The sequence below is a fragment of the Rana temporaria genome, chromosome 3 (assembly GCF_905171775.1).
Source record: "Rana temporaria chromosome 3, aRanTem1.1, whole genome shotgun sequence".
Taxonomy (NCBI): domain Eukaryota; kingdom Metazoa; phylum Chordata; class Amphibia; order Anura; family Ranidae; genus Rana; species Rana temporaria.
The window spans coordinates 372,634,649-372,651,401 of NC_053491.1; the positions used below are offsets into that span (position 1 = coordinate 372,634,649).

The 16,753-nt window shown below is 46.3% G+C and overlaps 1 protein-coding gene across 3 annotated transcripts in view; it reads right to left on the bottom strand.

Annotated features, from left to right (window-relative positions):
• The window catches only part of RMND1 (required for meiotic nuclear division 1 homolog), a 42,162-nt gene extending 25,464 nt beyond the window's left edge, over positions 1 to 16,698 (bottom strand). Inside the window, exons 1-5 of one of the 3 annotated variants that reach the window (XM_040345530.1) lie at positions 16,619 to 16,698; positions 12,082 to 12,456; positions 11,154 to 11,262; positions 5,822 to 5,897; positions 857 to 896 (exon numbers count right to left, since the gene is read on the bottom strand). In XM_040345530.1, coding sequence (XP_040201464.1) covers positions 857 to 896; positions 5,822 to 5,897; positions 11,154 to 11,262; positions 12,082 to 12,447 — 591 coding nt within the window. In that variant the 5' untranslated portion in view covers positions 12,448 to 12,456; positions 16,619 to 16,698. Of the gene's footprint in view, positions 1 to 856; positions 897 to 5,821; positions 5,898 to 11,153; positions 11,263 to 12,081; positions 12,457 to 16,458; positions 16,598 to 16,618 lie in introns of those variants that run through there. The other 2 variants (XM_040345531.1, XM_040345533.1) reach the window with 2 other exon arrangements.
• Positions 16,699 to 16,753: the final 55 nt, after the last annotated feature.

The following is a 16,753-nucleotide window of genomic DNA, read 5'->3' on the forward strand; positions in this document are numbered from 1 at the left end:
CTGTAAAAGCATTACTATTTCTAAATGAAAAAACAGCTACAATACATAAAAGAGCTACCAGCAACATTTACATACTGTATGGCCCGGATTCACATAGATCGGCGCATCTTTGTGCCGGCGTAGCGTATCTCATATGCGATACGCCGACGTAACTCGGAGAGACAAGTACATTGTTCACAAAGCACTCGCTCCCAACGTTGCGCCGGCGTAACTTAAATTGGCCGGCGTAAGCCCGCCTAATTCAAAGTAGGAAGGTAGTGGGCTTGCTACATGTAAATGAAACGTGACCCCATGTAAATGAATGGCCGAACGAACGGCGCATGCGCCGTCCCGTGGACGCTTCCCAGTGCGCATGCTCAGAATCACGTCGGACCGAACGCCTAAAATAGGTCGAATCACTGAACGTAACCTTCGCCCAGCCCTATTTACGTAGTCCTACGTAAACGACATAAAATACGACGGCTGTTCCGTCCTCCATACCTTTGCATGGGATGAGCCTCCTTTAGGTGGAATAACTTTACGCCGGACGTACGCCTTACGTAAACGGCGTATCGTTCTGCGCCGGGCGGAAGTACATTCGTGAATCGGCGTATCTCCCTCATTTGCATATTTGCAATGAGGCTGCCAGCGTAAATATGCGCCCAAGTTACGTTGGCGTAGGAAACTTACGTAGGTCGTAGGAAGCCTATTTTCAGGCATATCTAGTTCTGTGGGCACGGCGCACAGATACGACGGCGCACATTTACATTTACACGGCTTTTCTCGAGATACGTCGGCGTAAGTGCTACGTGAATCCGGGCCTATATGTATAAATCTACCTATGGCTGGACAGAAATAATAAAATATATGTACTCACAGTTTTTTCTTCAACATTCCAAAAGACAACTGCTCCTTCCCTGCAACAAGCACAAATTTAGAGTCTGGAAAATGACTTTAGTTATGATCTCCATACACAGAGCAATCAATGTGAGTTTTTCTGCCCAAAACTTTGACAACTGTCATCACATGCCTGGGTCTGTGCAAACGTACATTTGTTACGGTATATTTAGCCTGCTTGCTGTCTGCATTGTGCAGTCTGAAAAGCAGCAATCAGGAGACTGGACTGTAATCTCTGCAGAAACTGTTGGCATAGATTTAAAAAGAAACAATTAGGGAGATTTCTGGGCTCACCAAATAAAGAGTCACCAAGTGTACAAAAAGTGATTGAATTGAATTGTATTGTAATGCCCTGTACACTCAAACAGAATTTCCGATGGAATTTTCCGTCGGAGTTCCATTCAAACTGTCTTGCTTACACACTGTCAGACCAAATTCCGACCGTCCAAAACACGGTGACGTGAAACACTACGACGAGCCGAGAAAAAAAAAGTTCAATGCTACCGAGCATGCGTCGACTTGATTCTGAGCATGCTTGGTTTTTTTTCTCCGTCGGAGTTCCACACAGACGATCGGAATTTACGATAGGATTTTTTTCCATCGGAAAAAAATAAAACATGTTTTATTTCTAAACTCCGACGGAAAAAAGTCAGATGGGGCCCACACACGGTCGGAATATCCGATGAAAAAATTCTGCATAACTGTACTGGCTGCCCTTGTGTTGTAAAGCTCTGCACAAACTGTTGGCACTATATAAACCCTGTATTATAATAACAATTACAAAGCAATTTGTTTTAAAAAGAGTGGCGATAAGTGTGCCTCAGTAAATATAGTGATTCTATCTGCTCTTTTTATTTTCAGCCTGGCAGCAGTTGTCTATCTGGAATGACAATTATCTGATTCAGCAGTGTTTGTAGATTGTAGCTGCTACTGCAGTTACACAGCCTACTCACTCTAAGCCAGAACAGGGACCGGCTCAGGTAAGGAAAACAGGGGGGGTAAGTAAAACAGGGGGCTGGTGACTGCCAGGTGTTTTTTTACCTTAATGCATAGGATGCATTAAGGTGAAAAAACACAAACCTTTACAACCCCTTTAAGCAATGAGCAATTTCTATTTCTCAGATAAGTTCCCACTGATACCATTGAAATGTTTAGCTATTTGTAAGATGGTGATCCTTCCCAATGACCACAAGTGTAAGGAGTATTCTTCCCACTGACTATCACACTAATGTATCACGAGTTGTAGATATACTGTAGTCATTTTTAGCAGGGGTTCCCTGAGACTGGAAAGTTATTTAAAGGGTTCCTCTGTGTGAAAAAGTTTGAGAAAGGCTTGCTTAGTCTAAGCAAGCCTTTCTCAAACTTTTCAACACAGAGGAACCCTTTACATAACTTTTCAGTCTTAGGGAACCCCTGCTAAAAATGACTACAATGGGCCAGATTCACGTACAATTGCGCCTTTGGAAACTTAAGCCATTTAAGTTACACCGCCGTAAGTTTTCAGGTTTAGTGCTCGATCCACAAAGCACTTACCTGGAAACTTGCGTCGGTGTATCGTAAATGCGTCCGGCGCAAATCGAATGGGCGGCTAACATTTAAATTAGGCGCGCGCCCGCGCCGGACCTACTGGGCATGCTGCGTTTCCTAACTCCCGCCGTGCTTTGCGCGAAGTGACGTCATTTTTTTGAACGGCGACGTGTGTATCGTACTTCCGTATTCCCGGACGGCTTACGCAAACGACGTTAAATTTTGAATTTCGACGCGGGAACGACAGCCATACTTTAGACAGCAATACGCTTGCTGACTAAAGTTAGGGCACCAAAAATTTTGCGACGGGAAACTAGACTAGCGGCGACGTAGCGAACGCAAAAATCCGTCGTGGATCCGCCGTAACTCCTAATTTGCATTCCCGACGCTGGTTTACGACGCAAACTCCCCCCAGCGGCGGCCGCGGTACTGCATCCTAAGATCCGACAGTGTAAAACAATTACACATGTCGGATCTTAGGGATATCTATGCGTAACTGATTCTATGAATCAGTCGCATAGATAGAAACAGAGATACGGCGGCGTATCAGGAGATACGCCGTCGTATCTCTTTTGTGAATCTGGCCCAATATATCCAACTCATGATACATTAGAGTGATGGTCAGTGGGAAGAATGTTCCTTACACTTGTGGTCATTGGGAAGAATCACCCCCTTAAAAATAGCTAGAAATGGCGCCAGTGGGAACTTATTTGAGAAATCGAAATTCCTCAAGGAACCCCTTGCAACCTCTAGAGAAACCCTGCTCTAAGCTCTGCACATTTACACCAGTATTTACCCTAGATGGCCCGGATTCACAAAGCAGTTGCGCCGACGTATATCCAGATACGCTGTGTAAGTGCAAATATGCGCTGTCATATCTGTGCGCCGTACCCACAAACTAAGATACGCCTAAAAACAGGCTTCACCAACGTAACTTGCCTACGCTGGCGTAGAGTGGGCGCATATTTATGCTGGACGCATTTGGCGCTCCCATTGAGCGGATAGACAACCTGCATTGTGTTTTTTTTTTTTTTTTGGGCTCCTACCAGAAGGTGGTGGGAAGTGGGAGGGGGAGGGTAATAATGAGTAGAAAGTTAGAGGAAAAGAGAAGTTACATGGAATCAGAGAAGAATTAAGGAGATAAGGAAAGGATAGGACTGTAATGGTGTCTTGCTATTTCTTTCTTCCTTCTTTGTTATAGCTCAGGGGTGCCCAACCTTCTGAAGAGCGAGGGCCACTTAAGCAACTTGGTAAGCAGTCGCAGGCCACAATGAGCAGAGCGGGCGGATGACAGGTCACAGCTACTCTATAGGCCCTCCGATCCGAATTGAGGGTCCTATTTGGTCGGGCGGATCATGTGAAAAGGGCTTAAGACTGCTTTCACACTGATGTGCTGCGGTTTACCCACACCGCGGGTGCAGCGTAGTGCACCTATGTCTATCCTGCTGGTTAGCTAAACTTTGCCATAGACTCCACCTGTGGCAAAAGCCAGCGCTGTAGAGGAAGCATCGGCTTATGGGGCCGTTTTCTTTCTCTACCACCAGCTTCATTCACAACACTGATGCTGTGGTATGACGGGTCTGCAAACTGCGATCTGGGCTTGCCAACCCACCATTCCAGAGCAGGAAGTCGCGGGCCACATCAGAGGGCTCCGCGGGCCACATGTGGCCCCCGGGCCACCCCTGTTATAGCTGATATAAACTGATGATATGAAATGTGATAATCTGTAATGTGAAACTTGTGAAAAAAATAAAAAATTTAAAAAAGAAAGAGTAACCTTACTTTGTCATTGATAATAATGTAAGAAAGGGTTTTAAAAATCATAAGAATTAAGTCCTGTGGTGCCAATTTCTAATGCGGTTGGCCATGAAAAAGGGTTAATATTGGGGGAAAAACATCATAGGCATATAGGGCCAGATTCACAGAAGAAGTACGCCGGAGTATCTACTGATACTCCGGCGTACTTTCAAATTTGCCGCGTCGTATCTTTAGTTTGAATCCTCAAACCAAGATACGACGGCTTCTGGCTTTGATCCGACAGGTGTACGGCTTCGTACGCCTTCGGATCGTAGGTGCAATACTTCGGCGCCCGCTGGGTAGAGTTTGCGTCGTTTTCCGCGTCGGGTATGCTAATTAGCTTTTTCCGGCGATTCACGAAGGTACACGCGGCCGTCGCATTCTCTTACGTCATCGCTAGTCAGCTTTTCCCGGCGTATAGTTAAAGCTGCTATTTTTTGGCTTATATTTATACTTGCCATGTTAAAGTATGGCCGTTGTTCCCGCGTCGAATTAAATTTTTTTATTTTTTTTTGCGTAAGTCGTCCGTGAATAGGAAAGGACGTAACTCACGTCGACGTTCAAAAAATGACGTCGGTGCGACGTCATTTCGCGCAAAGCAAGGCGGGAAATTTCAAAACGGAGCATGCGCAGTACGTTCGTCACGGGAACGCGCCTAATTTAAATCATCCACGCCCCATTTGAATTAGGCGGGCTTGCGCTGGAGGGATTTACGCTACGCCCCCGCAAGTTTACAGGCAAGGGCTTTGTGAATCAAGCACTTGCCCGTAAAACTTTCAGCGGTGTAACATAAATGCGATACGTTACGCCGCCGCAAATGTACCTGAATCTGGCCCATAATGTCAAATTGTCTGCTAGATCTACAAATGATGGCATAGAATATTGGGATTCATTGCCGGGAGTAGGATTTTGGTAGGAGAAATCTGATACACAACAGGAGGATTGCACGGTGCACCTCAGCAGTACAGATCAAGTGACACTAGAAGCAGCCCAGTCACTGCCATTTCACTGTAGCAAGTCAAGAGCCACGGAGCACAACCAAAGCTTTTGACTGGGGCAATTACATGTGACCTTGGCCACTAAAAAATATATGTGCAGATAAGTAAGAACAATTGATCTTCCAATTTCATCTTTAGAATTCCACTTTGATAAGTTAGAATGAAATTACGAGTTAAAACGAAAATCAAAAATTTGTGGAAGTTGTCAAAATCTGTCTTGGAAACAGGAAATTTGGCAGCCAAGTGAACCTATCATAAATCTGGGAAATTCAATCTCAGCATATGATGGAAAAGTGTATAACCATTGGTAAACTTTAATGGAAACCGCTTGTCAAAATAATCAGTAGATCAAGTAATACTGGTGGCAAAATATGCAAATTTCAACTTTCCTGCAAAAGTTGTCCCTTCCCCATCCAATTTTCTCAGCCTCCTTATTGGTTAGTAAGGCCACCTATTACATTAAAGGACCAAAATGGAGGCTTAGGAGGCAGGAGGCTAAACGTGGCCTTTACAATTTGGATTTCCTGGTTTACACTGATAGTAACCTTAGCTTTATGCATTCATTATATGCTCTGTTTTAGTGGACCTGAGTTGTGACAGGTTTCATTTAAGAAAGAAATTACCTGAAGAAGAATATCAATCCAGAATCATACTCTTTAGAAATGTCTGTCGCTTCCACCAGCAATACATTGGATGCATCTATAAAAGGTAATCAGGCAAATATTAGATAATAAAACTCTGGACAATACATAAAATCAATTACCGTATTTTCCGGCGTATAAGACGACTGGGCATATAAGACGACCCCCTAATTTTCCAGGAAAAAGGTTGGTTTTGGGATATATTCACTGTATAAGACTACCCCCTTCTTACTAGTCTTTCTGGAAGCTGAGGGGTAGCCAGAACCGCAGACAGAAACAGGCTTTTTCAAATCTCACTGCACTGTGCCATTACATTACATTCCTCACTGTGCCATTACATTACATGCCCCCACTGTGCTATCACTTGCCCCTCTCTGTGCCATCACTTGCCCCTCTCTGTGCCATCACTTGCCCCTCTCTGTGCCATCACTTGCCCCTCTCTGTGCCATCACTTGCCCCTCTCTGTGCCATCACTTGCCCCTCTCTGTGCCATCACTTGCCCCTCTCTGTGCCATCACTTGCCCCTCTCTGTGCCATCACTTGCCCCTCTCTGTGCCATCACTTGCCCCTCTCTGTGCCATCACTTGCCCCCCTCTGTGCCATCACTTGCCCCCTCTCTGTGCCATCACTTGCCCCCTCTCTGTGCCATCACTTGCCCCCTCTCTGTGCCATCACTTGCCCCTTCTCTGTGCCTGAGCTTGCCCCTTCTCTGTGCCTGAGCTTGCCCCCTCTCTGTGCCTGAGCTTGCCCCCTCTCTGTGCCTGAGCTTGCCCCCTCTCTGTGCCTGAGCTTGCCCCCTCTCTGTGCCTGAGCTTGCCCCCTCTCTGTGCCTGAGCTTGCCCCCACTGTGCCTGAACTTGCCCCCCAGTGCAATCACTGCAAACAGTGCCATCACTCACTTTTTTTTTAATAGACTTCAGGCGGTGCGGTGACAGTCTCCATGCTGGAGCGTCAATGATTTCAAAGACGCGCCTTCTCCTCAGACTGTCCTGTGTTAGGCGGAACACAACATTTCCCAGCAGCGCCTCTGTTCTGTGTTCCGCCTATCACGGACGTCTTCTCATCTCGTCCGAGGATGAGAAGGCATCTGTGATAGGAGGAACACAGAACAGGGGCGCTGCTGGGAAGATTTGTGTTCCACCTATCACAGAACACTCTGAGGAGGAGCGTCTTTTAAATCATTGACGCTCGCAGCACGGAGACCGTACCCGGCGTATAAGACGACCCCCGACTTTTTTTGCATCCAGAAAGTCGTCTTATACGCCGGAAAATATGGTAGTGAACTGTATGTAATGTGGAGAGTCAGCCTGGGGCAAGGTAAAATAGGGGATTCATTTGGGAAAGCAGTTATTTCCCCCAAACCTTGCCTATTAAAACAGGCGAGTAAAAAATGCAGCGCTTGAAAAAAGGAAACTTATGCCATGTACACACGATCGGAATTTCTGATGGAGTAAAATCGGATGGAATTTTCCGTCGAAATTCTGATGAAGCTGACTTCCATCAGTCTTGCATACATACACACTGTCAGACTAAATTCCGACCGTCCAAAACGCGGTGACGTAAAACACTACGACGAGCCGAGAAAAATGAAGTTCAATGCTTCCGAGCATGCGTCGACTTGATACTGAGCATGCGTGGGTTTTTTCTCTGTCGGAGTTGCACACAGACGATAGAAATTTCCAATCTTTTTTTTTCCATTTCCAAAAAAATAAAACATGTTCTATTCCTAAACACTGATGGAAAAAAGTCAGATGGGGCCCACACACAATTGGAATTTCCGATGAAAAAAGTCCATCTGATCAGATCTGAAAGAATCATGCAAAAGCTTTCATTCCGGGGCAGACCGATAAAGTATATCATAACTAACAAAAGTGTAAATAGTCTTGAACAGAGTCTTGACTCTGCGTCCTTCAGGCATCCATGTGTTTGCTGCTCCTTAGACTGTATTGTCTGCTCTGTGGCTACTAATATACCCGTATTTTCCGGCGTATAAGACGACTTTTTGGATGCAAAAAAATGCATCCAAAGTCGGGGGTCGTCTTATACGCCGGGTACGGTCTCCGTGCAGCTGCGATCGTTCATAATTTCAAAGCCGCGCCGTCTTCTCAGCGTGTCCTGTGATTGGCGGAACACAAAACTTCCCAGCAGCGCCTCTGTTCTGTGTTCCGCCTATCACGGATGCTTTCTCATCCTCGGACGAGATGAGAAGGCATCCGTGATTGGCGGAACACAGAACAGAGGCGCTACTGGGAAAATTTGTGTTCCGCCAATCACAGGACACGCTGAGAAGACGGCGCGGCTTTGAAATCATGGACGCTCGCAACAGACGGAGACTGTCACCGGCCTGCAAAACGTGAGTGATGGCACAGTGGGGGGGAAAGTGGGGGCAAGTGATGGCACTGTGGGGGCAAGTGATGGCACTGTGTGGGCAAGTGATGGCACTGTGGGGGCAAGGAATGTGATAGCACTGTGGGTGCAAGTAATGTGATGTCACTGTGGGGGCAAGTAATGTGATGGCACTGTAGGGGCAAGTAATGTGATGGCACTGTGGGGGCATGTAATGTGATGGCACTGTGGGGGAATGTAATGTGATGGCACTGTGGGGGCATGTAATGTGATGGCACTGTGGGGGCAAGTAATGGCACAGTGGGGGCATGTAATGGCACAGTGGGGGCATGTAATGGCACAGTGGGGGCATGTAATGGCACAGTGGGGGCATGTAATGGCACAGTGGGGCATGTAATGGCACAGTGGGGCATGTAATGGCATAGTGGGCCTTGAAAATAAGCCTGTTTCTGTCAGCGGTTATTTCTGTCAGCGGATGTTCTGGCTACCCCTCAGCTTCCAGAAAGACTAGTAGGAAGGGGGTAGTCTTATACGGCGAGTATATCCCAAAACCAAAAATTTTCTTGGAAAATTAGGGGGTCGTCTTATACGCCGAGTCGTCTTATACGCCGGAAAATACGGTAAATAGTATTTGGATGCATGTTCCATACACCTGTTCAAGACTATTTACACTTTTGTTAGTTATGATATACTTTATCGGTCTGCCTCGGAATTAAAGGTTTTGCATGGATCTTTCAGATCTGGTTTGCCCTCCTTCTGTGTACTTGCGGTGCCCCCCTATGGTTTACATCACAGGCTCAGTGAATCCCTTTTTCGGATTTTGGAGACTTTACGATTATGTTTGGACCTCTCTACACTACCTTTTGATATATCTATACACCTTTTTGGAATGCTCTGAGACAATGAAATATATCTTTACTTTGTTAAATCCCTTCTGCTCGTCCTGAGGAAGCCCAACGGCGAAACGCGTAGACGATGTACAGAGGATACTGTCCATATATACTATATATTTTATATGGTTTTACTATCTTTATTGTTTTTTGTTAAATTTATATTTTAAAAATGTATATTTTTTATATATTCCCATCTTGCTTCCAAAATCTGACCATCAATTGCTACTTCTTTGAGTAATTGCCAACTTTTTTTATCTTCTAAATTTATGTAAAGTATCTTTACTTTGTTAAATCCCTTCTGCTCGTCCTGAGGAAGCCCAACGGCGAAACGCGTAGACGATGTACAGAGGATACTGTCCATATATACTATATATTTTATATGGTTTTACTATCTTTATTGTTTTTTGTTAAATTTCTATTTTAAAAATGTATATTTCTATCCGACCATCAATTGCTACTTCTTTGAGTAATTGCCCCCTTTTTTTGCCATCCATTCTCAACACTTATTAAAACAGGTGAGCTCAAAGAGACAATGCTGTAATTGTGTGTGAAGGGAAGAGAGCTATTTAAGGATAAGCTTAGGTGTGTTCGGATACTAGTCTAAACCCGGCAGAGCTATCCCTTTAGAGAGCTTTCACTGCTGACCACCAATCAAGGCATTCACTGTCCCACAACCACATGTATACATATGCCTGTACCTGCAGGGTGGGGAATGCCTCGTCTGCCTATGATTGGAGCTGAACAGTGACAGCTCTCTGGTGGGATAGCTCAGCCAGGTTCACACTGGCTTCCAAACACTCCTGAGCTTATCCCTATTTGCAGACTGGATCCCTGCAACTGCTGATGCACGTCTTAGGCCTCGTACACACGGGCCAAAATCTCGTCAGGAAAAAAACGTAATTTTTCCTGACGAGATTCTTGGCAAGAACCTTTTGCCGCCCGAGTGTACACACAGTCCTTCCAAAAGAACCGCGGTTGCAAGCGCTTGTCACATTCGATGCCGTCGCCACCATCTTGCTTCACCCTACCCATGCTGTGGAAGCTACCGTGTATGCGTCAAAGTAATTTCGAGCATCTGCGGGTTTCCATGGCGACAGGTAAGTATACACACTCTCTGGTTTCTCGTCGGGAAACAGGCCGTCAAGAATCTCAACGAGAAAATAGAGAGCAGGATCTCTATTTTTCTCGTCAAGATTCAGGCCAGATTTCCAGACGAGAAACCTGAAAGCCTCGTACACACGCACGGTTTACTCTGCAAGAAAGCTCTGCCAGCAGTTTTCTTGCTGGTTCTTGCCGAGATAACTGAGCGTATGTACGAGGCTTCACTGAAAGACTTGCATGGCTTGGACCTTCCTGTTTGGTGAGTCTACTTTGTTATAATCGGAATCTGGGCTTCAGTTCTATAAACCTAAAATCAGCTTTATTTATAAATTTTTATAGCAGCAAACAATAGAGTTTTCTTTCAACAACAGTGCAAACAAACATGTAACTACTTCTTGTCAGCAGTCTTTCAATGAGGCAGATATATATACTGTATATACACTATATTACCAAAAGTATTGGGACACCTGCCTTTACACGCACATGAACTTTAGTGGCATCCCAGTCTTAGTCCGTAGGGTTCAATATTGAGTTGGCCCACACTTTACACCTATAACAGCTTCGACTCTTCTGGGAAGGCTGTCCACAAGGTTTAGGAGTGTGTCTATGGGAATGTTTGACCAATCTTCCAGAAGCGCATTCGTAAGGTCAGGCACTGATGTGGACAAGAAGGCCTGGCTTGCAGTCTCCGCCCTAATTCATCCCAAAGGTGTTCTCAGGCTGAGGTCAGGACTCTGTGCAGGCCAGTCAAGTTCCTCCACCCCAAACTCGCTCATCCATGTCTTTATGGACCATGGTCAACCTGTGGCTCTGAATACTAGAGAACTAAATAGCTGCCTCCAGTTTCCAAGACTTAGATTAGATTAGGACATTCTCAGACAAAACTGCTCTTTAACTATAATTACAATTTTAGCAGTCACTAACAAATTTGGGTCTAGAATAAAAAAAAGGTAATTTTAAGGAGAGCAGAATACCTCGAGGTAAGCTTAGTAGTTCAGAGTACCCACTGGATACGAGGTCATGGCACAGAGTACCCAAGTGAAACTCATCAGCTGTGGCAAAGGCCACACATTGCATCATGTCCTGCATAGTAAAGAAAAAAAAATACAGTAATAAAAAAGACACATGCATCTATACCTCAACAAACTGAGTACTAACAGACCCCAGAGAATCTCCACAGTGCTTGGTTTCTAATGTACTACAGTAAAAATAAATGTTTTACTCCCTGTATCCTGCTGACCCCCTGTCCTCTGTCCTGCCGACCCCCTGTCCTCTGTCCTGCCGACCCCCTGTCCTCTGTCCTGCCGACCCCCTGTCCTCTGCCCCCCCGACGCCCTGTCCTCCGCCTCGCCAACGCCATGTCCTCTGCCCTGCTGACACCCTGTCCTCTGTCCTGCTGATGCCTGTACACTGCCCTATTTACCCCCTGTCCGCCATCCTGCTGACCCCGCTCTTTGTCCTGCTGACCCCTGTGTACTGCCCTACTGACCCCTATCTTCCATCCTGCTGACTCCGTCTTCTGTCCTGCTGACCCCTGTACACTGCCCTATTGACCCCCTGTCCTCTGTTTTGCTTAACCCCTGTCCTCCATCCTACTGATCCCCGTACACTGTCCTACTGACCCCTTGTCCTCCTTCCTGTTGACCCCTGTACACTGTCCTACTCCCTCCCTGTCCTTTGTCTTGCTGACCCCTGTCCTACTGACCCCTTATCCTGTTCTGCTGACCCCTGTACTGTACATTACCCTACCGACCCCCTGTGTTCCGTCTGGCAGACTCCTGTACACTGCCCTGCTGATGACCTTCCATCCCCTGCCCCACTGCCTGCATCCAATTCGAAATAGTGTGAATCCAGCCTCAATGAAGATAGCATTTCAACTACATTGTAACAAGTATGTTTTACCTCATTCTCCAGCATTAAAGGCAGATTAGATCTGGATGGCTGTTTGGTCCTGGAAGATTTCAGAGGCCTCTTTGTGGAAGGAGTTGGCTTTCCAACGGAATAAAATCTCTTTGGCGACACTCCATTTACTGCTGCAAAATGTTTATACCAGCTCTGTGAACCAAAGGTACAGTTCCATTTTAATTTAGAATGGTCTGTAATTTTATTGCTGAAATGACTTACACTGATCGCAGGAGGGACATTGGTCCTTGTATTGGAGGTAAGAAGTCTGTATTTTAGGTCCACGTTGTTAAACTGTTTATTTAAGCAACTTGTCCTGCATGCTTGGGTAAAAAGATAGGAGGTCTTCCGCAGTAGTCTGCACATGATCTACAGCTGAAAACAAAAGGATAATACAATATCAAGGTTGTAATATTGCAGGTTATAGTTATCAAAGGGAACTTCTTACTTATAGATTTACCTAAAGAGTAACTCTTTCATCAAAATGGAAGGTGAGCTTTGTTACTTTAAGAAAGAGGTGAGTAATGGCAGTCCTGTATTCTTCTTATGACAGGCTCACTTTTCTGGTCTTATGATCCACATTTTTATTGCACATGGGCTTTCTGGCAAACAGATATGTATGACGCGTCACACAACGCTACTTTTATCCTTTATATGTTAACATCAGTGGCATGAGGCTTTTTTTTAGAAGAGGGGTGCTCAGCCTGAGGCCCTTGGAGCCCTATGGTGTGGCCCCCGATCTCAAACCAATAAAGCACATGCTCTGGGTAAGCACTAATCAATAGTGCGAAACGCGTCAGATTCATGCCCCTGTTTTTTTCTGTGATGTGTGGTGTTTGAAAACTTTTACCAATAAAAGGCAACCAAGGTGTTTTTTTCAGAGTACGGCTGTCCAAACATTCCTTTCTATATAATGCTCTGGGATGGTGGGTCGGCAGCAAAGGCGGCTCTAGGCTTTGTGAGGCCTTAGGCCAAACTTGACATGGAGCCTCACTCACACCCATCATGGGAGAAATAATTCAAGGACAAAATTCAGACCCCCACAACCCTGGCTGGTGGTTGTGGGGGTCTGTGGGCAGGGGGCTTATTGGAATCTGGCAGCGCCCTTTAACAAGGTGGCCCCCAGATCCTGCTCTTTAAGGGGCGGGGGGCCATCCAATGATGAAACCTGCTGAACCCATCCCCTTTTGACATCATTGACTGAGGGCATGCTGGGTCATTGACGTCACAAAGGGGTGGTGTCTTCTATATTCACTGGTTGTTAGGGGCGCTGGCGGCCCTGTTCCTGAGTCAGGGCTCTTAACGCTGCCTGAGCACAGCAACGTTAAGGTCCCCTCAAAACTGGGGTAATGCATTGGGTAAGTAAGGCAGCCGCGAGGCCCCTGTGAGTGCGAGGCCTTAGGCGACCGCCTAATTAAAGAGCCTCCTCTCGTTGGAACAGTTAGGTTTGGGAACGCCCTTTATCTCCAAGGTGATGTCCCTTTACTCCCATCCTTCGGCCTCAGTCTTAGTTAATGGCTCTGCCTCCGCGCCATTTGATATCTTCAATGGCACTCGGCAGGGCTGCCCCATGTCCCCCCTCCTGTTCATCATTGTGATAGAGAATTTAACCTGCGCCATCAGACAAAACATCTCCATACGCGGTATCCAAACTCCTTCCTCCCACTACAAGTTATCCCTTTATGCCGACGACCTCCTGGTGTACATGCAAGATCCCCATATTTCCCTGCCATCCCTCTTTGCGGAATTCCGTCGCTTTAGCTCGTTTAGTAACTTTAAACTTAAACTCCAAGACTGAGGCTCTCAACGTCTCCCTCTCCTCCACTATGATGACCACACTTAAAGCAAATTTCTCCTTTCAGTGGCAGACTAGGGGAATTTCATACCTTGGGGTCGTTATTCCCTGTAATCTTGTCAATCTTTTTTCTTTAAATTATGTCCCCTTGCTCTCCCGCATACGGAAAGATTTGGAGGAATGGGGAGGGTCCTCTTTGCCGTGGTTCGGACGAATCAACACCCTAAAGATGGATACTCTTCCCAAACTTCTATACCTCCTTCAAACGGTCCCCATTACAGTCCCTAAGCCCTTCTTTAACTCTCTACGCTCTCTCGCCATTAGATTCCTGTTGAGCCGAGGGATGCCTAGGGTGAAATACAATTTACTCACCCGCCCGAAACTGCAGGGTGGTGCTGGCATACCTGACTTCGAGACATATTACAAGGCCACTCATATAGCGCGTGTCTTGGAATGGTTCCCGCGGCCCTTTTTAAAGGCCTCTGTCGCCATAGAGCAGGATCTGGCCCACGTGGATCTTCGAGCACTTCTATGGGGTTATGGGACTGATTTGGCGCGTATGCCCCCTCCCTCCCCGCTTACGCTAGCCTCTCTCAGGCTATGGTATAACAGGGGGTTATGTTCCCTCCTATCCTCTGATCCTTCCCCATTGTCCTCTTTATTTGACAATCCCTCCTTCCCTCAGGGTACCGGGGTATCAACGTTAGGCCCCTTTAAAAGGTCTGAATGGCCACAGGCATGCTCTTTTGTGCATCCTACACAAGGGTCACCGGTGACACCGACAGGATCGCACGATTGGCTCACCACACTACATTTATCCACATTCACAAAGCACCTACATTCCTCCTCCCAAATACACCGTTCCTCCTCCCAAATACACCGTTCCAATACAGAGTTTGAACGGTTGTGTTCCCTTTCGGAGACCCCCAGACATCTTCTCTCGGCCATATATGGCCTCTTACAAGCACTCACGCATACCGAGCTACCCTCTTACACCAGGACGTGGTCTGCAGACTTGGGTGAGGACATCCTACGACCAGATTGGCAGACTTTTTATTTTACTCACAAGTCCACAATTTCCTGCTACTCACAGGAAAAGAACTACAAGATTCTGTCAAGATGGTACAGGGTCCCCTCCACGTTGCACAAAATATTTCCGTCCACCCCGGCAACCTGCTGGCGATGCTCTGCTGCTGAGGGGACCTATCTTCATGTCTGGTGGGAATGTGAGAGGATCCGCCCCTTCTGGACTCAGGTATTCGAGTGTTACAACAACATGTACGATGAATTACTGGTTCCCTCTTCTAAGATTGCTCTTCTCTATACTACCGGGTTCAGTTCCGTCACAGAAGCGAAATCTCCGTTTTTTCATGTCCTCAGCGAGACAGCTCATACCTTCCTATTGGAAGTCGACCACAATTCCGCCCTTGTCACACTGGGTCTCAATTATGAACGACACTATGAGAATGGAGGAGATGTTGGCTCTTGATAACAACACTTTTGATCATTATAAACTGCTGTGGCTCATCTGGCTCCGCTTCTCATCCTCTGACACGCTGTCGAACATGTTGTCATTCCAGACATGATCGCTACTTTATATTTCATTGCCCTGGGACAGGTTGGGTCTCTCTTTTCCCGCACTCCCTATATTATCTCCTCCGACTGATCTATCAGCAACTCGAACGCTTTACTTTGATCACTCCCTAGCTTTTTTCTCTTTTTTCTTTCCTCTTCCCCCCTCTTCTCCAGTCTCGCTACCCCCTTCTTCTAACTCCCTAGATTCTTGATTCCCCATTTTTATTTCTGTTTTTGTCCTGTTTGTCATTTTTATTTTATTTCTATTTTTATTTTTTCCCCTTTGGTCTTATTGTTCCCCTACTAAAAATCCTGGTTGCAATTATACCTGCTACGATGGGGCCCTTGTGGTTGCATCTAATTATAGTTTTATATTGAAGTCATTACTGTTCTTATTGTGTTACACGTTGGTAGGAGTCCCGCTGTGGGTGATAGCCATTGGGCTGACTCTTTACCCCTGCACTTTTTATGACTGTTCTTGGATTGTGACACCTCATGTTATTTGTTTCATTTGTTAAAATACCAATAAATATATTTTCAACTCTAATTAAAGAGCCGCCTCTGGTCAGCAGGCGTGTCCCATGATTCCATGTGTGATGTGTCCCATGATTCCTTGTGTAATTCCCCCACTCACAGTGAACACAGCACCCCTGTTGCATCGGCACGTGTGGGTTCCATTCTGTCTAGGAGCGTACATGTCAAAGAGGTTGCAAGGAGACCCTGCAAGGCAAAGGAGCCCCCCAATAGGCAGAGACACCACATAGCAGGCTTGCAAAAGCTGACTATTCTTAAAAGACATCACTAATATGAAGAAATAGAATGAAGGATAGGCAGTTTGCAGTTACATTTATTTTTCTGTATTTTTTCATTGAGGGTTCAGTGACAGTTTAAAGAGCCGTCCCCCATCCTAGATCCACTATGCTCCATGACTTAGGGCTGACATAATACATGAACCGGTCCAGCCCACTAAACGTTTGAGCTTCCAGCCTTCTCCAAGAATGCCTGACCTTGCAGTGTTGTGTCAGCCCCTCCAGGTTCAGTGCTGATACAATAAGAGAGCACGTGTTATTGTATGATATGAAGCATATCATGAGGAGCGGTGTCTGTGAATGAACGCTGATCCGCACAGCTTTGAACCCGCGACCTTCTCCCCCTGCACAGCCTTACCTGCGTGACGGAAGCCCCGCCCAGTCTTTATCCCACCAAGCCACGCCCCCTGTCAACTCTTCTATCACATAACGCAGACAGCCACGCCCACTAAAGGTTCAGAGCTTCCCTGTCATTCGTCCAGCTCAGGCAGAT